This window comes from Stegostoma tigrinum, chromosome 8 (assembly GCF_030684315.1).
Source record: "Stegostoma tigrinum isolate sSteTig4 chromosome 8, sSteTig4.hap1, whole genome shotgun sequence".
In the NCBI taxonomy this organism is placed as follows: Eukaryota; Metazoa; Chordata; class Chondrichthyes; order Orectolobiformes; family Stegostomatidae; genus Stegostoma; species Stegostoma tigrinum.
In genome coordinates this window covers 45,959,773-45,987,468 of record NC_081361.1, presented here as the reverse complement: position 1 = coordinate 45,987,468, position 27,696 = coordinate 45,959,773, and the positions used below count along the sequence as shown (strand labels likewise).

The 27,696-nt window shown below is 40.5% G+C and overlaps 1 protein-coding gene across 1 annotated transcript; it reads left to right on the top strand.

Moving 5' to 3' along the window:
* Positions 1-37: 37 nt before the first annotated feature.
* On the top strand, positions 38-27,450 carry LOC125456484 (actin-related protein 2/3 complex subunit 5-like). Its single transcript, XM_059647843.1, has 4 exons — positions 38-290; positions 18,318-18,389; positions 22,709-22,885; positions 26,889-27,450. The coding sequence occupies exons 1-4, from the start codon at positions 150-152 to the stop codon at positions 26,949-26,951; spliced, it is 453 nt and encodes a 150-aa protein (XP_059503826.1). The 5' UTR covers positions 38-149; the 3' UTR covers positions 26,952-27,450.
* The last annotated feature ends 246 nt before the right edge of the window (positions 27,451-27,696 follow it).

The following is a 27,696-nucleotide window of genomic DNA, read 5'->3' as shown; positions in this document are numbered from 1 at the left end:
GCGGTGCGCAGGCGCAGAGTGGAGCGGGTCTTCCCTCCACCTCTGACCCCCCCCCCGCACCAAGACCGCCCCGTGCGGAAGCGGTGGCCTCGAGTTCAGTGAGTGACGGTTGGAAGCTGCTCCGTGTTGTCTCTCCTCTGCCCGGCGACATGTCCAAGAACACCAGCGCCGACAAGTTCCGTCGGGTTAATGTCGATGACTACGACGAGAACAACTACGTGGACGAAGAGGAAGGAGGCGAGAACCAGCTGGGTCCCGACGAAGTCGAAGTGGACGCTTCCATCAGGCAATATCCTTCCTGAGTTCGGGCCGCGGGCGTCGGGTGGGGAAGATGGAGGTGGGGAAGCGGCGGTACCGGGGCTCTAGGCCCTCGGGCCAACTCAGGAATGAACAGTACCTGAGGATGCAGTCCCAGAGAGAGCGGTACCGGGGCTGTACAGTCCGGGTGGCCCGCTTCCTTACAGACTCTGAACTGTTCATTCACTCAGTAGGAAGTCCCTGCCTGACGGCTGCACCCGCTGCATTTTCTTGTGATCTGGGCGTGGTGTTTTTTTTATAATTTAACTTGCATTGCAACCGTTTAAACATTATCTGAACACCTTAATTATTTGAACTTCTGCATTTAATGCGATTGGTTTATTTATTTTTGAAATGTTTCCTTTACCGGCGAGATTTAGCTCTAAGAATCTCTTGTATTTGCATAGTGTCAGTTGCATTCTAGGGTGGGACACAAATGCTGAAGCTTTGGCCCCTCTCGGAAGAACCTGGCTGAAGGTTCAGTCCCGAAGTAGGCTAGGATGTCGGTTAGTTTAAGATCAAGGCAGTGGCAGTTTGCCTCAGCTAAACAGGGGATTCGTAGAACAGACAGGCGTGAGGATATGAAGAAGTTTAAAGATGACAATTTTATTTTGCTTTCGTGAGCGTTTCAGTTCATATTTACGGAGGGTGGATATTACGGGAGTGTACTGTTAAATGCAGGCTGGGACTTGGATATTTGTGGACTGGAATTCTTGCAGGTTGTAATTCAGGAGACAGTTGAGGATTGGATTGGATGAATCAGGCTAAGGGTTGCATTAAGCAAAAGGTCAGAGTGCTTGACAGAATATCAAACCACAGAAGGACACATTCGGACAAGTGACCAAAAGCTTGTTTGATTTGACAGGCTTTCAACAACATCTTAAAGGAAGAACTAAAGACGTGTAAGAAGGGTATTTCAGATCCTGGAGCCTGAAGGCATGGTTGCGAGTGGTAAAGCAGTGAAAATCAGGAATGAGCAAGATGTGTGGTAGAATTGTTCAAGTGGAAAAGGGCAAGAAGCATGGCTGTGGAGGGAGTTGAAAACAAGAAGATTTTTAAAATCAGGGAATACCTGAATGGGAATCATTTTAAGTCAGTTCAAACCATAAGACATAGGAGTGGAAGTAAGGCCATTCGGCCCATCAAGTCCACTCTGCCATTTAAATCATAGCTGATGGGCATTTCAACTCCACTTCCCTGCACTCTCCCCATAGCCCTTGATTCCTTCTGAGATCAAGAATTTGTCGATCTCTGCTTTGAAGGCATCCAATGTCCCAGCCTCCGCTGCACTCCGTGGTAATGAATTCCACAAGCCCACCACACTCTGGCTGAAGAAATGTCGTCTCATTTCAGTTTTAAATTTACCGCCTCTAATTTTAAGGCTGTGCCCATGGGTCCTAGTCTCCCCTCCTAATAGAAACAACGTCTTAGCGTCTACCCCTTCTAAACCATACATTATCTTGTAAGTTTCTATTAGATCTCCCCTCAACCTTCTAAACTCTAATGAGTACAATCCCAGGATCCTAAGCCGTTCATCATACTTTAAACCTACCATTCCAGGGATCATCTGTGTGAATCTCCGCTGGACACGCTCCAGGGCTAGTTTGTCCTTCCTGACCTGTGAGGCCCAAAATTGGACACAGTATTCTAAATGGGGCCTAACTAGAGCTTTATAAAGCCTCAGAAGCACATCACTGCTTTTATATTCCAACCGTCTTGAGATAAACGACAACATTACATTCGCTTTCTTAATTACGGACTCTACCTGCAAGTTAACCTTTAGAGAATCCTGGACCAACACTCCCAGATCCCTTTGTACTTCTGCTTTACGAATTTTCTCACCATTCAGAAAATAGTCCATGCCTGTATTCTTATTTCCAAAGTGCAAAACCTCACATTTATTCACATTGAATTTCATCAGCCATTTCCCGGACCACTCTTCTAAACTGTCTAAATCTTTCTGCAGCTTCCCCACCTCCTCAGTACCACCTGCCTGCACACCTATGTTTGTATCATTGGCAAACTTCGCCAGAATGCCCCCAGTCCCTTCATCCAGATCATTAATATATAAGGTGAACAGCTGTGGCCCCAACACTGAACCCTGCGGGACACCACTCGTCACCTATTGCCATTCCGAAAAAGAGCCTTTTATCCCAACCCTCTGCCTTCTGACAGGCAGCCAATACAGCAAACAGGTGATAAGTAAGTGGGATAACAAGGTGTAGAGCGTCTGGTTTTCTGAAGAAGGGTTTTGAGCCAAAACGTCAGCTTTCCTGCTCCTCTGCTCCTTGGCCTGCTGTGTTCATCCCACTCTACACCTTGTTATCTCAGATTCTCCAGCATTGGCAGTTCCTGCTATCATAAGTAAATGGGACGTAGGTTAGCAAATGGGCAGTTGTGTTTTTGATGAGTTCAAGTTTGAAGACATTGCAAGGTCGGAAGCTCACCAGTGTGGAAAGATTGGTAATAAATATACAACTAACTAAGGCATCAACTAGATTTCATCGGTAGATGAAATGAGGCATGTTTAGGACAGGTGATGTTACAACCATGTAAGTGGCAGTTTTGGCAGTAGAGAGGATGTAGGGTCAGAAGTTCAGATCAGGGTTGTTTGTAATGGCAAATTTGTGAACGTTCCAGCTTCAGACTGTGCCCACAAGCAGGTCATTGAAGGGAGATTACGGCATTTTTTTTTGATGGCAGTAAATAAAGATCAAGAATGTAAAGCGTGAGGAAGGTGATAATTAAAGGGTGCTGGATGTCGTCTTCAAACATGTTTTTAAATGATATGTCACTGCGTAGATGTGAAATTGGAAGGAGCCAAAGATGGAGATGTCAGGTTCGGTTTGGAAACCTGTCCAGTATTAGCTTAGTTCACAGATTGCAGTTGACATTGACTTGATTTGACTATAAACAGAAAGTGCTGGAGAAACTCAGCAGGCCTGACAACCTCTGTGGGAAGGAAGCAATTAATATTTTGAGTCCAGTAGAACTATTCTTTGGAACACTATTATATAAGAATTCCACTTTTTTGGTATTGTGCTTTTACGTTAGCATTGACTTGGTTTTATTCCATAGTGTGGAATTAGCTAATTCAAGTTCCATCATTTTTTGGTCACTTATATCTAGTACAATAACTTTGGGTTTTCAGCCTTGACAAGATTTTCACCTTCAATCCAACCAACCCCAAATAGAGAAGTATCACACTTGTACATCACTGGTTTGATATATAGGTTATGCCTCCATATTGCCAATATGTTTGAAATTTTTTGTATTGCTTGCCTACATTGATTCTGTAGGAATTTTGTATTTGTGCTGGAGCTAGCCTTACTACTGATTTCAATAACAGACTTCCCCAATTTAACATATTCACCTTTCCTTCATTACTAACCATCTGTTTAAACCCTTGCTTCATTAGTGATTGCAGGCGAGCTATTTTCTTGTCAGGGAGAATTTATTCAACTGTTTTGCAGTTTCTTCTCTGCATGTCCGCCAAGCCAAACCTTCTCCTGTATCAGCTTCCTTTCCCGATTCCTGATTCAAACCGCAGTCCTCTTCCACCCCAAACCACAAACCCAGCCGTTTGCTATAGTAAGTAATTCACTCTCTTTTGATATTGCTTCCTTTCAAAGCTCATTCCTTACAAGAAGCAACATACAATCCTCTTTTTCTTTGCAAACTTTCATACGTTCTCCATGTTCCTTTTGCTGTCCAGAGTTCATGAACTTAAGAAGCAACCACATACCGTGTAACAAGACGGACTCCAAAATGAAACCTGGTTTAATAGATTGATGTATGTCCAGTCATAGAATATTTGGTGCGATTTGGTCGCTGTTGTGGTCAGTCACTGAACATGTGCACGTGATGCTGCCAATTTTTTTTTAAACAAAAGAATAGAGGTTTGTTGCACAAAAGAACAAAGATCTATATGATCACTTAGAGATCTTAACATAAACAGGAAAAAAAAATCAAGTTTTTTCCCCAACAGTATCCTTTATAGACACTCAAATTGAGTGAAGTGTCACTCCTAGCTTAATTCTTTAATTTCTTACTGATGAAATTGCAAGCATTTCATTTGTGACTTAATGTACGTTGTGATGTATCATTCTGTCTACTACAGTCTCTCCCCTAGATACACAGACACTGGCTACTTCACTGACTTCTCCTAATTCAACTTGGGGAAAAATATCCTGTCTACCTAAATCTGGAATCTGTTTTCACTTTTGCAATTTTAAAACCTGGACTCCCACAGTCTAATTTGCTCTCCTGTTATGAAAGTGTTCTTCTCGGTAGAATCCGGATTGTTGTCCTTGGTCTGTTTTTGTGTTATAAGAGTTGAATTTTGTGACTGTTTCATCAACAAACTCCCCAGACAGCTGATCAAGTCTTTTTAACTTGAGTCCCACCCTTTCTTCGAAGAGATGTCGAAATGCTATTTAAAAATGACTGACTTTTCTTAAACAAAATGAAACCTTCGCAGAAATGAATATGAAAATCTATTGTTCCCCACTTAAATCCAAATTCCCAAATTGTTTGTCGCAAATGCGAGAAAGACAGAGTGTGGTCACCAGATCAAATAGCCCAAGGAACGGGGAGGAAAATCTGAGTAACATGTTGCACTATGATGAGTTGATTAATTGTAAGCTACTGCTATTAGGCTGTGTTTTAATTTCAGTAATTTTGAAGAGCATGAATTTCTAATCAAGCACAGGGAAAGTACTCAATTGAAGACACCAGGAAAGGAGCTGATTAGTGAGTACAAGTGAAAAATTTCTACTAATCCTCAGTTTTTATTTAATAGTACAAAAGTAACATTAAAGTCTCTAAAGTTGGTGAGTAAAGTAACTTAAGTGTAAGTTAAAACATGGGTGGACAACACAGCCAAGCAGAATGCCATATGTGATGAGGGGTTGCTGATAGTTCTTAAAACCTGAGATAACCCACATGCAGGAGGTTTTACTAGCTATACAAGCTTGAGATCTGGGTTTCAGAGTGGTAGATTCACTGAGGTCCATCCACAGGCAGAAAACCATATGGATAGTGCAGTTAGAGAGATGGTCACACATCAAGTTAGGAGAAGCCAGATGTGGAATAGATGATTGTCCTGTTGTCTAAGGGAAACAAGCAAGTAATACAGGAATTTGCAGAGATACTGCTCATTAACCAGTTTTCAATTCTGAATATTAGTGAGGATAATGCATTCCTGGAGTGCAGTAGGAGCCAAGCCCACATCACCAAAAGTGGCCCAGCTGTACAAGAAGGGAGCAAAACAGAGTGTAAAGGATTGTTAAGTTAGAGGAACAGGAATGAACCATTCAAGCCATTAAGTCTGCCCATCATTCAAAATAATCGAGCATTTCAATGCCTTTTACTTACCTCATGCATGCCACTGGCAATCAAAAATCTGACGAGTTTTGAGAAGATTTGTAGCCCAGGTTGAGTTTCTGGATGTGAGTTTGCTCGCTGAGCTGGAAGGTTAGTTTTCAGACGTTTTGTCACCATTCTAGGTAACATCATCAGTGAGCTTCCGGTGAAGCGCTCGTGTTACGTCCCGCTTTCTATTTATTTGTTTAGGTTTCCTTGGGTTGGTGATGTCATTTCCTGTTCTTTTTCTCAGGGGATGGTAGATGGGCTCCAAATCAATGTGTTTGTTGATGGAGTTCCAGTTGGAATGCCATGCTTCTAGGAATTCTTGTGCGTGTCTCTGTTTGGCTTGTCCTAGGATGGATGTGTTGTCCCAATCAAAGTGGTGTCCTTCCTCATCTGTATGTAAGGATACTAGTGATAGTGGGCCATGTCTTTTTGTGGCTAGTTGATATTCATGTATCCTGGTGGCTAGCTTTCTGCCTGTTTGTCCAATGTAGTGTTTGTCACAGTTCTTGCAAGGCATTTTGTAGATGACGTTCGTTTTGCTTGTTGTCTGTATAGGGTCTTTTAAGTTCATTAGCTGCTGTTTTAGTGTGTTGGTGGGTTTGTGGGCTACCATGATGCCAAGAGGTTTGAGTAGTCTGGCAGTCATTTCCGAAATGTCTTTGATGTAGGGGACAGTGGTTATGGTTTCTGGGCACATTTTGTCTGTTTGTTTGGGTTTGTTGCTGAGAAATCGGCGGACTGTGTTCACTGGGTACCCGTTCTTTTTGAATACGCTGCACATCCAGAATCAAAAATCAGTCAGTCTGTACCTTAAATAAACTGAAAGACTGAGCTTCTGCAGACCAAAGGTTCACCCTCTGAATAAAATGATTTCTCCTCCTCAGGCTTAAATCATTTTTTCAATTGTCCCCTGATTTTAGACTCCTCATCAGGGGGAGTTACTTACTGCATCTATCTTGTCTATCCATTTAAGTCTTTTGCCGTCTCAGTGAGATCACCTCTGATCATTTGAAATTTTAGAGAATACAAGTCCAGTTTTTCATCCCAGGAACAAACCTGGTGAACCTTCGTTGCACTGTCTTAATGATGATTATAGCTTTCCTGAGATGAGACCAAAAAGACGCACACCAGTCTTGCTATGGCCTAACCAAGCTCTTAGTGCACCTGTGCTCATAACTTAAGGCATTTTTGCAGCCATAGTTGTGATTCCAGGAAAATGTGTTGCCTCCCTAGTACTAAGTTAGTGGATATCAGAATGGCTGTAGGACAGTCATCTTGGAGAGGGCAAACAGCCAGAGCCTGTTGGTCATATTGCTGCTAATGACATAGATAGGAGTGGTGGGGCACAGAGCTGGGGATATGATCCTGGAATCTCAATTTAGGCACCTCGGTAGAAAATTAGCAATCGGGATCTTTAAAGTAATCCGTGGATGCCACATGCAAGGGAGTACAGAATTGGGGGGGAAAAAGACAAGAATGTATGGCTAGAAAGATGAGGCAGTTGGAAAAGCCTTTAGGTTCCTTGTGGGGATGTTTGCTAGTGCTTTTGGGAGGTTTTAAATTAATTCAGCAGGGATGTGGTAATGAAACAATATTAGAAATTTAATACCAGGCTGCAAGAATGCTGAGAGAGGCAAATGGCATTCAAATAGAGAGTAATCAGTAATATGTGGAGCTGTCTAAATTAATCTATAGTGCATGTACATGAATGTATGGAAAATAATAAATAAGATTGGGGTGGTGTTACAGGCAAACTTGCAGATAGGATTATGATGTGGCGAAAAGAGATGAGGAAGGATAAGTCTGGGTGTTAAATATTCCTTGTTATAATGTATTTGGGAAGAGAAATTATATGGACAAAAAGAAGGGATACTGTTTTTTCAGCCGAGGAGTAGTTCAGTTAATTGCAGTACTCAAAAAAAGATAAAGTTTCAGATGGTCCAAGGACTGAATCAATTTGGTTAGAGATAAAGAACAGGAGAGGTTTACTTACAATGCTTGATGTAATCAAAAAGCTGCCAGTTAGTTGGAAGGATGTAGAAAAACAAATCTGGAAGATGTAAATGTAACATATTTATAGTGGGAACTTGAATTACTTGCATATAATCTGGGATAGTGGTAAAGAGAGAGAGAGAGAGAGGCTTCCTTGATTGTATGTCTTGGGTTGGGGGGGTAAGGGGTTGTGGAGGGACTACAGCAGTGTATCAACTTCAAGAAAGGAGGTTTTTGCTGTTGGAAGTGAGGGTGGGCTAGCTTGCTAGATAATAGTGGGCGGAGCATCTGGAAGATTGTGATCGCTATATGATACAGTTTAGGATGATGGGGAAATATGGCAATGGTCAATGCAGAGTGGAAATGGAGAAACAAATCTTATTGAGAATCGAGCTGAATACAGAAAGTTCAGAAGAGAGGTGAAAAAGCAGGTAAACAAAGTAAAGAGGTATTATGAAAGAAGACTGGCAGCTAATAAATGGAAAGCCCAAAGTCTTTTATAAGTATGAAAGGGATGGTAAAGGGAGCTGTAGGGCTGATTAGGCATCAAAATGGAATTTTACACATGGAAGTAAGAGGCATGGCTGAGGTGCTAAATTTTGCATCTGTTTTTAACTACTCGGTAGGTGCTACTTAGATCATGGTGACACAGGAGGAAACTTGCTCACTAGAAGGTTTCAAACTGATGAGATTTTAGATATACTGTCAGTATTTAAACGTGATAAAGCGTCAGGCTAAGTGAGATGCATCCAAAGTTATTGAAGGGAGTGGAAATCAGAGGTTGACAGTAGTATTTCAATTGTGCCTAGATTGGGTGGTGCACGAGGACTGGAGAATTGCAGACATTGTCCTTGTTCAAAAAAGTTGTAAAGCTAAGCCTAGCAATTATTGACTGGATAAACAATTTACTTTGGGAAAGCATCTTAAAAGCAGTTATTCACATTAGAGTTAATAGTCACATTTGTTACAGGGAGATGTCTAACTTACCTCCTTTTGAAGAGATAAGAGTCGATGAGGCGAAGCCTATTAATGTAATATACATGGACTTCCAAATGTTTGTTACAGTGCTGAAGAGCAGAAGTACAAGGAAGTTGATAGGTGATGATGCAAAAATAGACAGTCACAACATGGATACAAAATTGGCTGAATCATAGGGAACAATAAGAGTTAATAATATATTTTTGAGCTGGAAGAAATTTTGTAGTGGAGTTCCCTATGGGTCAGTCTTGGGATTCTTGTATTTTGAGATATATTAATCGTCTATATCTTGGTGTTGAAGGTGCAGTTTGAAAATTTGCAGTCAACATAAAACCTCAGATAATTGTAACCTGTGAGGTGGACGGTGTTGAATATTCATGGAAGCTGACCCATTATCTTTAGATGATATTGTCAAGGGACCAAATATGGATGTGAAAGAAGGAAGGGCTAAAGACAGATTTTTTGGGGTGATACTAGAAAAGACAGTGCAGTGAGAAAGAGAAGGCATGTTTAAGATTCTGTGGTTGTGATTGAACAGAAAGATTGGGATCAAGTGAGGGCAAAGCCAATAAGCTGAGTAACTGAGGGCTCATGCAGCCAGAAGTTTTGGCAGTGTTGAGCAGAAAGTGTAGGAAAAATACACTTCTGTCACAGAGGTTGCAACTTGTGAATTTATTAAATTGTGTTGTGGAGCAGTAAAACATTTGAGATTCACATGCGAAGTTACTGGAAACTTGAACACACATGTTTTGGTACAGAGGAGACCATTGACTGGGTCTCTGAGCATTTTTAAAGTAACAATGAAGACATCCTTTTTTTTCCCATAACATCACGCGTTGTTTCTATTTAAATAATCTTCCGATACTCTTGGCTTCCTGAATTAAACCTACCTCTATCAAACTTCCAGGCTGTGCCTTCCAAACCCAGACCATTTGCTGTGTGATAAAGCTTTCACAAAACATTTGCTCCTTTTGTAAACACTTTAAAATCTGCCCTCTGCTTGCTCCTTTCACAAGTGAAACAGTTTCTGTCTTCTAATTTGTCCAGAACCATTATGATTTTGAAAACTTCTATCAATTTTTTTATTTAGCTGCCTCCTGTCCAAGGAAAATAAACAGGCCCCATGTCCCCATTTTCTTCATAACAGATGCTAGTCATTGAAATTCAGAAGAATGAAGGGAGATCTTACAGAAACATAAGATTATGAAGGGAATAGATAGGTTAGAGGCAAGGAGATTGTTTCCACTAGCAGGTGAAAATAGGACGAGGGGGCATAACCTCAAAATAAACGGAAGCAGATGTAGGATTGGGGTCAGGACGAACTTCTTCACTCAAAGGGTTATGAATCTGTGGAATTCCCTGCCTTGTGAAGTGGTTGGAGCTACCGTGCTGAATTTGTTTAAGGCAAGGCTAGATAAATTTTTGAACAGTAAAGGAATTAAGGGTTATGGTGGGTAAGTGGAGCTGAGTCTCAAAAAGATCAGCCATGATCTTATTAAATAGCAGGGCAGGCTCAAGGGGGAGATGGCCTACTCCTGCTTCTAGTTCTTATGTTTTCATCCCTGAAGCCATTCTCATAAAGTGGAAGCAGCAATTATTGATTTCTTACAGTTTTGGCAGAAGTCAGGTTTCTGTTTGTTTCATAAAAAATCTTGGGGTACTGTGAACATGGGCATGTAGTCATCTGAAGTTTGAGCTGTGCAGAAGTATGTGTAATCTAGTTTGTGAACTGAGACCTGATCAGAAATGCCCTACTTCCCTGCTTTGAATAGAAATTGTGCATTTATTTGTAAATTCTTGGACAGTGCATTATGGAAATATTAAAAAGCATGCCTAGCCATCTGAAGCAGTGCAGTGATGACCAATGAATTCAAAAGCCTGTTTAGACCAACAACCATTATGCTCAATCCATGCTGAGAAAGATGTCAAGGCCTTAAATTTGACGCAGTGAAATTTGCACTGGAAAATAAGGAACTTCAGTAATGTGGACAGATTGCAGCAGCTGGAGTTTTTCTAAGAGCAGGGAAGATTAAGATTTGATAAAGGTGCTCAAATGAGTGCTGTAGATGTGTACACTGGTGACCAATTTCTGCACATGAATGCTGTTATTCCAGGTAATGCTGCTCATTGGCTTATTATTGTCCACTGTTCATGACTTCCCTTTTTAGAGGTTCTGCTTCTGACTCTGAGTTCACTTGAAATTTTTCTGCTTGCTTTCACTGCCTGAATTTTCTTTATTTTTAACTGTAGCGAATTTCCTGCTTTCTGTATTAATATGAAGTCTATGTATGGGCCTATCCAGAATTAACTAAGAACAAGTTTTAAAATAAAACTTTGAACCTTTTTCTCAAGTAATGTAGGAATGTGATTCATCTGAAGAAGAAAAATGAGAAGAGACGGCCCAATTATACAGTTTTAGAGGGGTTGAAGGAGCAGAGGCCTGGGCCTGGGACGTATATTCATCTTGAAAGATTTCGAGCAAATTGAAAAGGCCATTTTAAACCAAGAAGTTTATCGATAAAGTACAAAAGCCTTCTAGGCCTCAACCATAATGCTGGATACAGGAAATCCTGTTTTAGAAATGATGTCACAGGTTTAGTGTTGATGTAGAACAATGAGAAAATAGTGTTGGGAATGAGGAACTTTAGCTATTTGAGGAGGCTGGCTAAGCTCTTATCGCAGAGAGGATCAGCAGCAAGATTTGATAGATGGGTTAAAAGTCACTAACAGTTTTGATTGAGAAAATCAGGAAAGTTTGATAGCCAGAGCGCATGGCTTTCATGTTTGTCGAAAGAACTATAGGTGATGAGGAGAACCTATTTTTCATGATTTGCACAATTGGAATGTATTGCCTGAAGGCACAACAGTAAATTATCCGAGACTTTCAAAAGACAATACCAAAATACCTGAAGGAAACAGTTGCTGGGTTATGGAGATGGGGAAGCAATTCTTGGAGACCTCAAACAAACCTGAATGGCCATCATTCTTTGACCCAAAATCACATTTGCTTCTGAAATTGAAATTCTAATAATGTCTTCATATACCTTTAATTTATAAATTTTAGTTTTCTTCCAGGAAGTCTAAAATTCCAAACAATTAAGTATAAAATTCTAGATATGTCATTCAAATTTGCTGAATCCTAGAGTTCAGAAAGAAACAAAAGCAACTGAAATTCTTCCTCCGTCTTTTATCCTTTAAAAAAAACTATAATTTACTTTTTTTGATATGACCTGAACGTTAAATTGTATATTGTATTTTATCCAACTGCCAACCTCAGATATCAAGATTGGAAAGATTATTGGGAATAGCACTAATGGGTGGAGGATGTGCATTGATAGTGTCTTGTCATACTTTTAGGGGATCTCGGTGCTTCATATATCACAAATAACTTTGAAATGTACAGTGGTAATTGGTCAGTCTCATTGAGATATCATTTGGGTAGGTTATTTAGATTAACACTGTTGCCTCACAGCAACAGGGACCCAGGTTTGATTCCAGCCCCAGGTGACTGTCTGTCTTGTGTGGAGTTTGCACATTCTGCCCATGCCTGTGTGGGTTTCTTCCCATAGTGCAGGTTCGGTGAATTGGCCAGGTTAAATTGCCCTGTAGTGTCCAAGGTAATACAGGATCATTGGGTTAGTTATAATAATTGAGAGGTTATGGGGATTACGGGGTGATGGTAGATGCTCTTCGGAGGGTTGGTGCAGACTTAATGGGCTGAATGGCCTCTACCTGCACTGTAGGGATTCTATGATTCTAAATTGAGTTAACACTTTAATTTCATAGAGGAACAATACTAAATTTTAGTTTAAAGTTTGTTGGGATATTGTATGCTCTATAACTCATTGAGGCTTTTAAAATGATTCATTTATTAAATCCGGTGCGCGCACATATTCATTTGGCAATGTCAAACATCTGTTAAGGGCCATTTGTGTTTGGTAAATGCAAAGCATGATTGGAGTGGTATGCTGCATGGTGCAGTGCTAGTCTCAATGACAGAGTGCTTGAATGGCTGCAAATAAGAGAAAGGAATAGAGGATTATGATGTCAGATTTAAAGGGAGAAAGATGGAAGGAGAATTGAGCGGAGCACAACCATTGTCTAATTGAAGCAAATGGCCCGTTTCTATGCCATATGTCATATGGCTTGTTCAGTAACCAATTATTCAGTCACTTCATAACTTACAGATTGCATTGTGCTTAACTGTTTGTGAATATTTGAGAAGTTAATAAATGGTGAGGTGTGAATTAACATCTGTCTGTTTCCAAATCAGACTACAGCTTCAACCCGTACATAGTGCTGAAGAAGAGCTGAATTTGTTCTAGATCCCTTGTATTCTGATTAGAGACATGACATTTGTTTTACTGTGAGTGGCTTTGCTGGATGAGTCAGTCCATGTTAGTGTTAATCAGACTGGTTTTGTGTAGTTAGTGCTTCTACCCATATATAGAGTAGCATTTGTTCATCTTTTTAAGGATAAATTGTTGGTGGGAATGAAAGGCAATGTTTAACGTAATCTCTATTATTCACAAAGAATCTGACCTTTTTTAGGCTCCATATGTCAGTAAAATAGCTGTTTGTTTTTAGAATAGTTATCAGTAAGTAGGGATGTATGTTTTGAGATCCATAAGGGAGGTCAAGTTAAATATCTAAATAGAGGTGTGAAAAAAGTATTCCTGGTATCAATGATGTGATTGTATCAATTTGGTCAGATGTTGTCATCTGTCATCTTCATTTCAGCATTCACAGCATGTGAACTGCTCTTAGAAAATTTGAGTTAAAAGTTTTTAATAGCTCAGATAGAGACCACAATACAACATTTAAATAAATTTGGACAGGTATATATAAATTGAAATGGTTTAGAGGGATATGGGCCATACGCAGGCAAATGAGACTACTTCAGTTTAGCAACCCTTGTTGGCATGGATGAGTTGGACTGAAGGGGCTTTCCGTGTGTATGACTGAACTCTGAGGTGACTGTTATCAGAGGTGGAAATAGAGTCATTAAATATCCCTTCAAAGTGGAGTCACAGTTAGATAGGATGGTGATGAAGGCATTTTATATACTTGCCTTTATTGGTCAGTGCATTGAGTATTGGAGTTGGGAGGGTATGTGGCTGTACAGGACATTAGGTAGGACACTTTTGGAGTATTATGTGCAATTCTGGCCTCCCTGCTATAGGAGGAATGTTAGACTTGAAAGGGTTCTGAAAAGATTTACAAGGATGTTGCTAAGGTTGGAGGGTTTGAGCTATCGGGAGAGGCTGAATAGCCTGGGGCTATTTTGTCTGAAGCATCAGAGGCTGAGGGGTGACCCTGTAAAGGTTTATAAAATCATGACGGGCATGATTAGAATAAATAGACAAGGTTGTTTCCCAAGGGTGAGGGAGTTAAAAGCTAGAGGGCATCGGTTTGATGTGCAAGGGGGAAGATCTAAAAGAGACCCAAAGGACAACATTTTCACACAGGGGGTGGTACATGTTTGGAATGAGCTGTCAGTGGAAGTGGTGGAAGCTGATACAATTACAATATTTAAAAGGCCTCTGGATGGGTATATGAATAGGAAGGGTTTAGAGGGATAAGGGCCAAATGCTGGCAAATGGGACCAGATTAATTTAAGATATCTGGTCGGCGTAGATGAGTTGTAGGAAGAGTCTGTTTCCATGCTGTGCATCTGTGACTCTAAATCGGATGTAAATTCTTCTCTAACGAGGGAGTAAAATTTGTTCGAGATAGACGGGAATGTGGAATTGAGGTTGCTATCTGATCAGCTATGATCTTATTGAATGGCGAACAGGCTGAATGACCTACTGCTCTTGATTTGTATTTTCTTTAGTCATGTGACAGGGCATCATTGGCTAGTCAGCATTAATTAATGGTCCTTAATTATCCTTGAGCAATTGGTACCATCTTGAACTGATACAGTCCCCACACAGTAAGTACATCTACAGCGCTGCCAGGAAGGAAGTTCCAGGGGTCAGGATGATATGATTTGGAGGGGAATTTGCAGGTTTTGATGTTCCCATGCGTCTGCTGCCCTTGTCCATCTAGTTGATAATGGTTGAGAGTTTCGAAGGTGCTATTGAAAGAGTCTTAAATGTATGTTAACATGTTTGAAGAGACAGCCTCGTGTGTACTATTTTCTAAAAGCAGAAGTGTTGTAGTAATGAGTAGCATTGTTTATTGTTTTGGTGAATACAGTTCAATTGTCATTTATTGGTTGTAAATTATTTGCTGCTTTCCTTTTTAAGCATATTGCTTGGTGATGTATTCATCCTGTCTGGAGAGCATCTCATTTTTTAAGTTAGATATTTTGTTTCAGAAACATGTAAATTTTATTTTCAACAAACAGCTTGCATTTATATAGCACTTTTCACTACCACTGGATACTTCAAAGCACTGTACGAACAATGAAGTAGTTCGTAAATTTAGTCACTATTTGGATATGGGTAACGTGGCAGCCAATTTCCATACAGAAAACTTTACATGTGATCATGACCAGATAATCTATCTTTTATGTTGATTTAAGGGCTAGGTATTGATAAGGAGACTGGGGATAACTGCAGTAGTTGCTGTCACAATCATACCACGTGACATTCACTCGCGGGATAGACTGATCTTGGCCTAAAGTTGTCATTATGTTGGTTTTAAAGCTCTTCAACTTTTGACAAATAAGTCTCTTTACTCTTGCTCTAAAGTAAAGTTGATTTATTTCAAGCCTTGTATCCTTTTGATATCTTAAGTGCGAATTATTTCTAAATAATTTTGACAGTGAATGTAATGATTGCAAGGATGGAATTCACATTGTTTTAGGTTTTTGTTATTGGTTAAATTTAATGTTAAATTTTAAATTTAACTCCCTTTATTGCTTCTCTTTATATTAATGTAATTGTTTTGCTTTTGTTCTGATTTGATAGCAAATTCATCCTGTTTAATTTACATTTCCTGCTCAGCCTTGCACTTTAATCAAACACAAGGATTGTGAAACAAAGAGATACACAGTTGGTGGTCCTATTCATTCACTGAGCGTTATCATTTTGTACGTTTCTACAACTTGACCTTCAAAAACGTAAAGCCTAAATCTGAATGGTCGAGTCCTCAAATGAATATTGTTACATTAATTTAAAGAAGTAGTTACCAAATGACTTCCTGTTGATGAAATTGCCAATGAGCTTTCATTTTTTGAAACTTGTTTCAGCACAAATTGGAACACAGTAAATTGAATTACTGGGAAATTATACAAATGAAAAGGTAGACCTAATTTGCACCAATGATACATCCTGTGCAATTTCCCTGCCTATCCTGTCTCATTTGGATCACAACACTCTCAAGGTAGTTTTCCAAAGTTCCTTTTCCATACCAAAAGCATCCAATTCACAGTCTAGTTCTCTGATACAAGCTGTTTTTGCATGCCTGAGCTGTTTGCACCATTCTTTAGAATTCTGCCTTCCTGAAGTTTTTCTTTCCCAAGATATTCTGGAATCCTGTTTTTCTTCTTGCTGACCAACTGAAAACTAACTGTTTATATACCTTATTACAGAGATAATAGGAACTGCTGATACTGGAGAATCTGAGATAACAAGGTGTAGAGCTAGATGAACACAGCAGGCCAAGCAGTATCACAGAAGCAGGAAAGCTGATGTTGCGTGTCGAGACCCTTCTTCAGAAATGGGAGAGGGGAAGGGGATTCCGAAACAGAGAGAGGAGTAGGCAGATAGAAGATGGATAGAAGAGAAGAAAGGTGGAGCGGAGACAGACAGGTCAAAGAGACAGGATGATGTTAGTGGGTAGGAGATGGGCGTGGGGCTTGAGGTGGGGAAAAATGGTTAGGGAGGCGGGGACAAGCTGGGCTGGTTTTGGGATGCGGTCGGTGATGGGGAGATTTTGAAGCTTGTGAAGTCCACATTGTGATACCCTTGGGCTGCAGGCTTCCCAAGCAAAATATAAGATGCTGTTCCTGCAGCTTTCAGGTGGCATCATTGTGGCAGTGCAAGAGGCCAGGATGGACGCGTTGTCCAAAGAGTGGGAGTGGGAGTTGAAATGGTTCGTGACTGGGAGGTGTAGTTTGTTGCGAACTGAACAAAGGCATACAGTATATAAGTGTACTGTATCCGCTGTTCCTGTTGTGGCCGCCTCTACGTCGGGGAAACCAAGCGGAGGCTTGGGGACTGCTTTGCGGAACACTTACGCTTGGTTCGCAACCAACAACTACACTGCTCAGTTTCGAACCACTTCAACTTCCCCTCCCACTCCTTGGATGACATGTCCATCCTGGACCTTCTGCATTGCCACAGTGATGCCACCTGAAAGCTGCAGGAACAGCATCTCCTATTTTGCTTGGGAACCCTGCAGCCCAAGGGTATCAATATAGACTTCACAAGCTTCAAAATCTCCCCGTCCCCCGACAGCATCCCAAAACTAGACCAACTTGTCCCCGCCTCCCTAACCATTCCTCCTACCTCAAGCCCCATCCCCATCTCCTACCCACTAACTTCATCCCACCTCCTTGACCTGTCCATCCTCCCTGGACTGACCTATCCCCTCCCTAACTCCCCACCTACATTCATCTTCACTGGCTTCAACCCTGCCTCTTCGACCTGTCTCCTCTCCACCTATCTTCTCCTTTATCCATCTTCTGTCCGCCTCTTCTCTCCCCCCCCATTTATTTCACAATCTCCTTCCCCTCCCCCATTTCTGAAGAAGGGTCTCGAGCAGAAACATCAGCTTTCCTGCTCCTTGGCCCTACCATGTTCATCCAGCTCTACACCTTGTTATCTGTTTATATAACTTTGTTGGCTTCTCATAAAATTGAGTGGTCCTTCCTATATTCTTTGTATCAACACATAGGTGCTGATACCTTCACTTCCCAACTCTTCTGCTTGTAGATTTGTCTGTCTAGTCTACATTCTAAATTAACTTGCTTCTTGATGGAACTGCTCTGAGGTTGCCAAGTCACAGATGATATTTCCTATTGAAAGAATTTTAATTGATTGCTCAGCAATTGATGCAAACAATTTAAAGGTTCTTCTCAAACATTCTTGAAAGAAATTACGGATTCCATAGATGTTTTAAACAAACAGTGAATTGTCCTTTTATACCGCTGGCTCACAGGCCATCACAATATGCTGTTAGTTGTCCTACGAGAGCAATTTATGGCCCATTATTTACTTAAAATACTTTAACTGTCAAATGGTGCATTATCAAGATGTTACATGATGCTTTCATGATTTGTTTGTGATATTGTTTATCCTTTTCTGGAATACTTTGCCGAATGTGATTTTGCTTCTTGGCTGAATATTATTGCTCATAGCTGATATAAATGAAAATTTGATTAGTTGACATGTTTTCAACTTCAGTAAGCAAATAAGCTGGAATGAGCTTCTGTCAGTTTGTATTATTATATGTAGATAGCGAGGTGATTAGAACCTTGTTCCCCTCCTATTCTGTTATGAATGAACTTGGTAGAGTTAAGTCAGCTGTGGCAAGCACTGAGGGTGTGTCACTGCAGTAGCGGAGGTGCCAACTTTTTGAAGGAGATATTAAACTAAGACTGCTTCCTCAGGTGGGCATAATATATTTGAGATCAATATTCCAAAGAGAAGAGTTAGTATTTCTGGTTTCCTGAATTATTATGGGTAAAATATGAAACCTGTTGTATTCCTTAATGTCTGTGCACAGGAAATCTGAATGCGGCTCTCCACGCAGCACTGAAAAATCCTCCAATTAATACAAAAAACCAAGCTGTTAAGGTAAGGCTGAAGGAGGAAATACCTTTGTTCTTATAGCATTTTGAAAGTTAGTATCCAAAGCAATTTTGTTCTCATCTGTTTCTTGGGTTTTGCCCCAAGTTGTTGTATGAGATGGCCTGAGGATTTGTACGTAAAGCCCAAAACTGATAAATGCTGATGCACAGATTTTCTACTGGTAAAGTTTATCTTTGGGGGTTTGATTCTCATTTTGAATTGAAATTGGAATAAACATTGTATGCAATTTAGATTAGTGGGAAGAGTCAGTTTAATTCAGTTTGCTTAATGGCATAACTTAGTTGTGGTAAATCTGTATAAATGGACACTTCATTTGCTTAATTTTATTTATTTATAATCTGACCCATTTTTGGGATTGGAGATTTGCATTTAAATCAATTGTACATTGAGATAGTGCATGCCCTAATCATACAAGACAGTGAATTGTGCCTCACTATCCCCCTCACCTAATCTCGTAGTTTCACTCTTTAAAATTATGACTTCAAGTGAATCAGATTTTCTTTTGAGTGAATGAACAAGTGGAGCAGGTTTCATAGCTTGTCCCTCTCCACGACACTGATTCCCATCACAGCCCCCGCCCACCCCAATTACGTGTTGTTGGAGCAGCACTCATCCAGACAAATGTTTCACATTCCTAACTTGAACCTTGTAGATGGTGGGCAGATATTTGGGAGAAGGGAGGCTTGTTACAAAATTCCTAGCTGTTTATCTGCTCTTGGAGCAATACAGGTTGTTCTCCTGTAATGTGATAGTTGAGTTCTTGTGGCTTCACGCTATAAAAAAATCATGTTATAGGGAAATCACTGGAAAGTTTGCATTATCCAAATCGAGTAGTCTATCATCGATCATGTTACAGTCAATTTGTGCTAACAAAACACGTGTTATAGAACCATCTGTTTCTGATCAACTGTAACGTCCAGAATGTTGACAGTGGATGATTCAATAATGATAATACTTTTGAACGTTTAAGTCGCACTGATTAGATTCTCTTTTTGCAAATGGTCATTAGCCAGCATTATGAGCGTGAAAGTTGGCCACTACTGATCAGCCCAAGCCTGGATGTTTTCTAGGTCTTGCTACACATGGACATTAATTGCCTCAATCGCTGAGAAGTTCTGATTGATGATGAACATTGTGCAGTTGTCAGGGAGCATCTGACTTTATGATGGAAGGGAATTCATTTGAAGCAGCTAAAGATGGTTGGGACTAGGGCACACTTATCTGTCTGCATCCTTAGTCCTTTTGTCCATGTTTGAACCAAAGCTGTGATGAAGTCAGGAGGCAAGCGACCCTGGTGAAACCCGTAGTGAGTGTCATTGAGCAGGTTATTGCTAAGCGAGTGTTGCTTCATAGCACTGTCAATGACCCCTTCCATCATTTGGTTGGTTGATTTGAGAACAGACTGGGGTGGTAATTGGCTGGCATGGGTTTTATGCATAGGACATACCTGGGTAATTTTCTATATTCAAGGTTTTTGAGAAGATTTATAGCTCAGCTTGTTGATGCAGTTGTTGACTTGCTCGCCAAGCTGGTAAGTTTGTTCATGTACAGACTTGCCAGCTTAGTGAGCAAGTTATCGAGCATGGTTTTCCATATTGTCAGGTAAATCCCAGTGTTGCAGCTTTACTAGAATAGCTTGACTAGGGGCATGGCTAGTTCTGGAGCACAATTTCTTCAGTACTGTTACCGAAATGTTCTGCCATTTCTTGATATCAGGCGAAGTGAATTGAGTTGGCTGAAGCCAGGCACCTGTGATACCAGGAACCTCAAGAAGAGGCTGAGATGGATTATTCACTCTGCATTTCTAGCTGAAGATGAATGTCAATGCTTCGGCCTTGTTATTTTGCACTGATGTGCTGGGCTCCCCTGTTGTTGATGAGGATATTTGTGAAGCCTCCATCACGTGTTTCTTGTTTAACTGTTGTTCATGATTCACAACTACATGATGGGACTGTAGAGTATGGATCAGCTTTGGTTGTGCAATTAGAAAGCTTTGTCTAATGCATGTTTCTTGGTACTGTGTTTCATGCAAATAGTCCTGCATTTTAACTTAAGGTTAATACCTAATTCTCAGGTTTGTGGATTCGTCATAATGGTAGTGGTTGGCCTACACCCCACACTGAGGTTTCAGATTGTTTGAAAACAGTTCTGCGGATGGCCCGCAGTGGCTCAGTTTGGGTTGCTAGGTCTATTTAAAATCTGACCTGTTAAGCATGCTGATGGTGCCTGCACCACACTGGTGGGCATTCTCAATGCAAAAATGTCTCCACAGTGGTAGGGCAATGATCACTCTCACTGATATGGTCATATACGTTCATATGTATGACAGGTAGATTGGAGGTAAAGTCAAGTAGAATTTTCCCTTGCATTGGATCGCTCACCACCTGCCATAGACCCGCTCCATAAGTCATGTCCTTTAGGAACTCAGCCTGCTTGTTAAAGTAATGGTGTTACTGAGCGTCTCTTGGTGATGGACATTGAAGTGGCTGTCCTCCTCTCCTGAGTACATTGTGTCTTGCTGCACTTACCGCTTTCCCCAAGTAATTTTCAACATGAAAGAGTACTGCGTAATCAGCCATGATAGGTGTTAGTCAGCTGGGATTTTCCTTCTCTGTGTTTGACCTGATGCCATGAGACTTACTGGACTCTGGAATCAACATTGAGGACTCACAGGGCAACTGCCTCCGTACTGTACACCACTCTGGGTCTGTCTTGCCAGTGCGACAAGACTTGCTCATGATGTTCTCTGGGGCATTGTCGGTAAGGTATGATTCTGATAGTATGACTGTAAGGCTGTTGCTTGACTAGTCTGTGGGACAGATCTTTAAATTTAGCATGAGCCCTCACACACTTGTATGAAGAACTTTGCAGATCAGTAAGGCTGCGTTTGATGTTATAGTTCTGGTGTGGAATGTTGAATGTGGGTGGCCATCTGGTTTCATTCCTTTCTGATACTTTTGTAGCAGGTTTGTGCAACTGACTGGTTTGGTCAGTCTTTTTGTAGGGCACTAGAGATTAAACTACATTGCTGTGAGTGTAGAGTTGCATGTAGGCCAGAACACCTAAGATTATCTTCCCTAATGGGCATTAGTGAACCGGATGGGTTTATACACCAGTTGACATTGGGCTTCAGATTTTAAAGGTTCTTGAAGTTAGATTTCCCCATCGGCCATTGTGGGATTCAGGTTCATGTCTCCAGATGTTAGAATAAAAGCAAAACATTGCAATTGTTGGAAATCTGAAATAAGCACAGAAAATGCTAGACAAACTCAGCAGGTCTGGCAGCATCCATGACAAGAGAGTTAGTTACAAGTCTGAGAGTTTTGAAGAATCATCATACAGGGCTTATATATTTAAACTCTGTTTCTCTGTTAAACTCTTTTTTACTGTTTTGACAAATATTGCCAGGCCTGTTGAGTTTCTCCAGCATTTTGTTTGTCTCCAGAGCATTAAGATTAGATTAGATTCCCTGCAGCTTGGAAACAGGCCCTTCAGCCCAACAAGTCTACACCGCCCCTTCATGCATTCCACCCAGACCCATCCCCCTATAACCCCCACACACCCCTGAACACTGCGGGCAGTTTAGCATGGCCAATCCACCTAGCCTGCAAATCTTTGGACTGTGGGAAGAAATCGGAGCATCCGGAGGAAACCCACGCAGACACAGGGAGAACGTGCAAACTCCATGCAAACGGTCACCCGAGGCTGGAATCGAACCCGGATACCTGGCGCTGTGAGGCTGCAGTGCTGACCACTGAGCCACCGTGTTGCCCTGGGCTTCTTGGATTATTAGTCCTGTGACTATACCATTACACCATTGCCTCAGACAAATAAACAATTTAAAAGCCGTCTAGGCCTGAAACATCAGCCTTCCTGCTCCTCTGCTGCTTGGCCTGCTGCGTTCATCCAGCTGTATACCTTGTTATCTCTAATTTAAAAGCAAGTCAGTGTTTTTGGGAATGCTGACTTAATGTGAGGAATTCCTGTATGTACAGTTGATATGTACACATCAACACTGATATCTGTTGATGCACATGATTTGTTATGGGCGAGGGCTTGTTGCAGGAAGGTTTGTGTGAACTGCCTTGTTGAAAGTAATAACTTACAATTCCACTTTGCTTAAATTTGCTCATTCTAGGAAACTCCATTGTGATTTGTCAGGCATTGATTGACAGGTACAGTAAGTTGGTGCCTCTGCCCAGTTCAAGTCTAAAATAAAAATACAAGTAGGATGTTAAATTTGGTTGTTGATAATTGGAAGTATGTTATAATTGGCACTGACAGTTTCTTCTTATTTTTAACAGGATCGAGCAGAAAATACTGTTCTTAAAGTCTTGACTTTGTTTAAAAGTAATGACATTGAAAAGGCTGTTCAATCCCTTGACAAGAATAGTGTTGATCTCCTGATGAAATACATCTACAAAGGTTTTGAAAAACCATCAGAAAACAACAGTGCAATTTTACTACAGTGGCATGAAAAGGTTAGTAGAAAATATCATGCATCAGTAAGATCAATGATTCTTTTACATTTATGGTATAGCCCAACTTTCTGAGAAAACTGTAACCACCTTATTAATATATTGGCAATTTCTAGGCAGGTAGTTGTATAGTGTAGGAAAAACCTAGCAGATAACGCAGCGTGTTAAATTTGCAATTTCAGCCTTATTGAACTAATTAACGATTTTTCAGGTTTTCTGTCTCTTTAGTTGGCCACAAAGATGATGCGTAACAGCATAGTTCTGTATTTAAAAGGAAAACTTACAAGTAGCAATCGAATGTATTCAAGGTGAATGAGGAACATGCAATAAAGCGAGGGCAACACCCAGAATTAATGATTCTTTGTGCTCTCTTAGTGCTTATCTACAAGCTGTCCCTTGGCGGCATCATCCAAAAACGTAGCTAGTTTCCTTGTATGCTGACAACCCCCAGCTTTATTCCCCACATCTCCACTCTCAACCCTGCTTCAGTTTTTAAATTGTTTAACTCTTGTATGATATCCATTACTGCAATGTACTTTTCTCCAATTTAATATTGAGAAGACCAAAACCATTGTCTTTCACTAGCTGTAGGACTCCACTGCGCTCTCGACAGCTGTCCTGATATTGAACCAGATTATTTTCAAACTTGCTGACTTATTTTTTGACCTCTGTAACACTCCTATGTATTCCTGGTTGACATTCCTTTGCTCAGCTGCTTTTGAAATCATTATCCAAAATTTTCTTACCTGTATACGTGAATATTCCAGCAAACTCATTGCTGCCCATCCATGTCCTAAACTCTAGAATACCTGTCGTGAGCTTCTCTGGCTTTGACATGTACCAAAAATATCACTTTCTTTTTAACCAAATTTTCTTCAATTTTGCTCCTGTGTGGTGTACAAATACATTATTTTATTTGTTCACAGGATTTAGGCATCATTGATTCGGCCAGCATTAGTTGTAATCTCTCTTTGCACTCAAAGGTGATGGTGAGCTTCTGCCTTGTACTGCTGCAGTCTGAGTGACAGAGAGAGAGAGAGATGGGGAGGGAGGGAGAGAGACCAGGATTTTGACCCCGCAATAATGAAAGAATAGTGTGTAGTTCCAAGCCAGGATGGATGGGGCGTTTTGGGAACCTGGCAGTCCCCATCCATGCAGATGGCCTTAAGGCCCTCTGCTTCTTCCTGTCCCGCAGACCCGGGTGCAGGGGTCCGTTGGGTGGAGCTTCCCCCGGTGGAGGGCAGCAAAATGCTGGGTGGAGGCACCTTGATGCGTTGTTCGGCGGCAAAAGTTCTTAAACCGGGTCCCCCACCAAATATGATCCTCTGTCCATCCTCAGACCCCCCCACCTATTTATTTCAGAATCCTCTTCCCGTCCCCCTTTTTCTGATGAAGGGTCTAGGCCCAAAACATCAGCTTTTGTGCTCCTAAGATGCTGCTTGTCCTGCTGTGTTCCTCCAGCCCCACACTTTGTTATCTAGTCCCCATTCCATTTGTTGCCTTTGTCCTTCTAGATGATTTGAGGTTGCACGTTTGGAATGTGTTGTCAAAAGAGCATAATTTTTAAAGCGAAAGGCAGGGGATTTGAGGAAAAACTCTTTTCACCCCAGATGGTTTTGGGGGTCTGCTTGAGTGTTATTGGAGTTTAACCCATCCAGGAATCAGACTGTTTCACCACACTTCAGGCTTGTGTCTTGAAAATGGTGGACATACTTTGAGAAGGTGAGATAAATTATTCATCTCAAAATTTCTGACCACTCACCACCTCTGCCAGCCACAGCATTTAATATAGATTGGCCAGAAACTGAACTGTGATAACCCTGGCGATGTTGATAATGGTGGATTCAGTGATGAAAATGCTGTTGAATGTTAAGAGAATATGGATAGTTTCTCTCTTGGAGATAGTAATTGCTCAGTACTTGAGTGACATGAACGTTATTTGCCTTTATCAAGCCTGGATATTATCTGGGCCTTGCAGATTGATATGGACTCTTTCAGTAAGTCATGAATGGTGATTGAATATTATGCAATCATAAAACATCCCCACTTCTGAACACCTGATGGAGGGAAGTTCATTGAAGCAGCTGGAGATAGTGGGCTTAGGGTACTACTGAGAAATTCCTGCATAGAATTATTATTCCCTCTCAAAATTTCTATAAAATATATACAATTTAATGTGTATCTTTGGAGGCTATTATAGCCTGACTTTAAAGAAAATGGTCAAAATCACAGATTGAAGGCAGCTTTCATATGCTGAGCGCTCTGGAAAAAAAGCCTCTGATTTTCCATTTGGCATTTCTCATTGGATTTAATCAAGTTATTGTCTTTTTCAGTTTTGCTCAATAAGGTGAGGCAACAATGGCCAAGGATGCAGCATGTATCATTACACATTTTATTCTTATGATTTAATGAAACAAATTTAGGTTTGGAACAATGATACTATCCTTGGCACCTGTACGATCATGTATGCATGTACCAAGCCCCCAAAAAGATTGTAATTGCTACTCATGCAAATGTGAGTGAGCAGTAAACAGATTGATATCCATGTCCTGGCTCTTCAGGTGCTCAAAGCAACAGCTCTTGCATTGTTACAGAGATAAATTCTCTAGCATCGGCAGTTCCTACTGAGATAACACGGTGTGAAGCTGGATGAACACAGCAGGCCAAGCAGCATCAAAGGAGCAGGAAAGTTTGACATTTTGGGTCAAAGCCCTTCTTCAGAAATGTTGCATTGTCATTGGATCCTTCAGCATCAATAAGTTTAGGGTTACATGAGCATAAACTAAATCTTTAACTATTATGTATTCAAGTAGATTTAATTATGTTTATAAGTGAGAATTTCTCTTACAGGTACTGCTAAAAAGGGGATCATTGCTGTTGAACTGAGCTCACTCAACTTGTTTCTCCAATTATTGTATTACTTTTTGTAAGAAAAAGATTCACTTTACAGTAGTTGGAAAATAACTTCAAATGCGGTAGCAAAGCAGAGGAGTCCTGGAATACAAATACATTCATCAATAGAAATGGTGACGGAAGCTAATTTTTTTTTGATTTCTATGCAATTGAGAAGTAAGTTATGCTAAAGTGATACAAGCCTTGATTATTCCATGCTTTGGAGTACTGCATACAGATGTTTCTGGTCAGGTACAAATTCTGGTCACCATTTAACTTAAAAGCGTATAGATGTTTTGGAGAGGATACAGTAAAGATTATCGTGAATGATACCTAACGTCTGGCTGTACCCATCAAAATGTGTTTTTTTTTCTTGTTGAGAGAAACTGCTTTGTGACCTGGGAGGGGTCTCTGGAATGATGAAAGATTTGATAAGTTAGATGTGAGATACTTTTCACTGCAAGGAGTCACATCAATAGAAGAGATTCACACAAATAAAAAAAATCAAAGAATTCAAAAGGAACTGGTTTGTCCAAGATGTGATGAGAGTGTAGAACTCTACCACAAGGAGTGTTTGAGGTAACTGATGTGTGTGTATATATATATATTAAAGGAGAGGCTGGATAAGCATATGGCAGAGGAGGGAACGGAGAATTATGCTTGTGAAGATAGCCCAAACTACAGCGTGATTACAATAGATGGACTCCTCACAACTTAGTAACTGATCCCAGTAGTGAAATCCCAGGTTTCCGTGTAAATCTGGGTAAGCCTAAACTGCTTGGTAATCGACAGAGAAGATGAGGCCACTTGCTCCACCAGTGGGTCATGATGAATGACTGAAATTGTGACTTACCATTCAAGTTGGACCATTATTTAGATACTGATCTTCTGCCCCAAGAGATCCATTTCCAGTGGAATGACAGCTATCACTGTAATGTAGATTAATAACTTTTCATGCTCAATGTGGAGAATTTCTTTCTGTGGAGTTCTCGTCTTCCTGAATAACCCCCACCCAAAAACCAGGCAAACCCAAAAATAAAAGTTTCAAGCTTAAAATTCAAAGCAGAATTCTTGTTCAAATGACTGTTATCATTTTGAATATCTTGTTCCTTAGGTGTTAGCAGCTGGAGGAGTGGGATCTGTAGTACGAGTTCTAACAGCAAGAAAAACTGTTTGAGCAATGGAACAAGGAGCTCCTGTCTGGTACAGAGAAATTGCTGGTGCCGAGACCAAAAGAACCAGTTTGTGCAACACTGGAGTCATAATCTCCTTTTTCATTAAAAACAAAAATTAGCTTGCTTTTTATGAACGGTCTGAATATGTAATTAGCTCTGTTTATTTCTGTAAACCAGAATCAAAGGTGCAATTTAATCTTCTTTTATAAACTCAGTATTTAGTACAATTTTTATATCCAAGCAAGAACATTTCTGAAGTTCGATTTTATTTAAAAAAAAATTGCCAGAAAATTGGAAACTTTTTTGCAGAAAACTGTTTTAACCTGTATAATTGAATAAAGGTACTATATATGAATGTATGATGCAGACATGAATATATTGACTAAAATGTAATGCATTCACATGCAGTTGATTCCGCATATAGTTGTTCATGAGTATTTTGCATTTGTAATTGGGATGTCTAGCTGATGACAGCTAAGCAATTAAAATATAAGTTTGAAATCATGTCTTGATCAATTCTGGGTCATAGTGAATATTGAAGTTTTAGCATATTTGGGAATTAACTGCTTGATTCTTTTGCCTAATTCTCAGGTAGTTCAGAAAACTGGTCCTGAACCCATCCGGTCTAGAATAAAGGTCATACCCCATGCTGTTCAAACCAGTTTCATCCATAATGTCTATCCAATCAAGTAATGCCAACAGTTTGATTTACAACTTGCATTTCACATACACATTAACCTGAAGGTT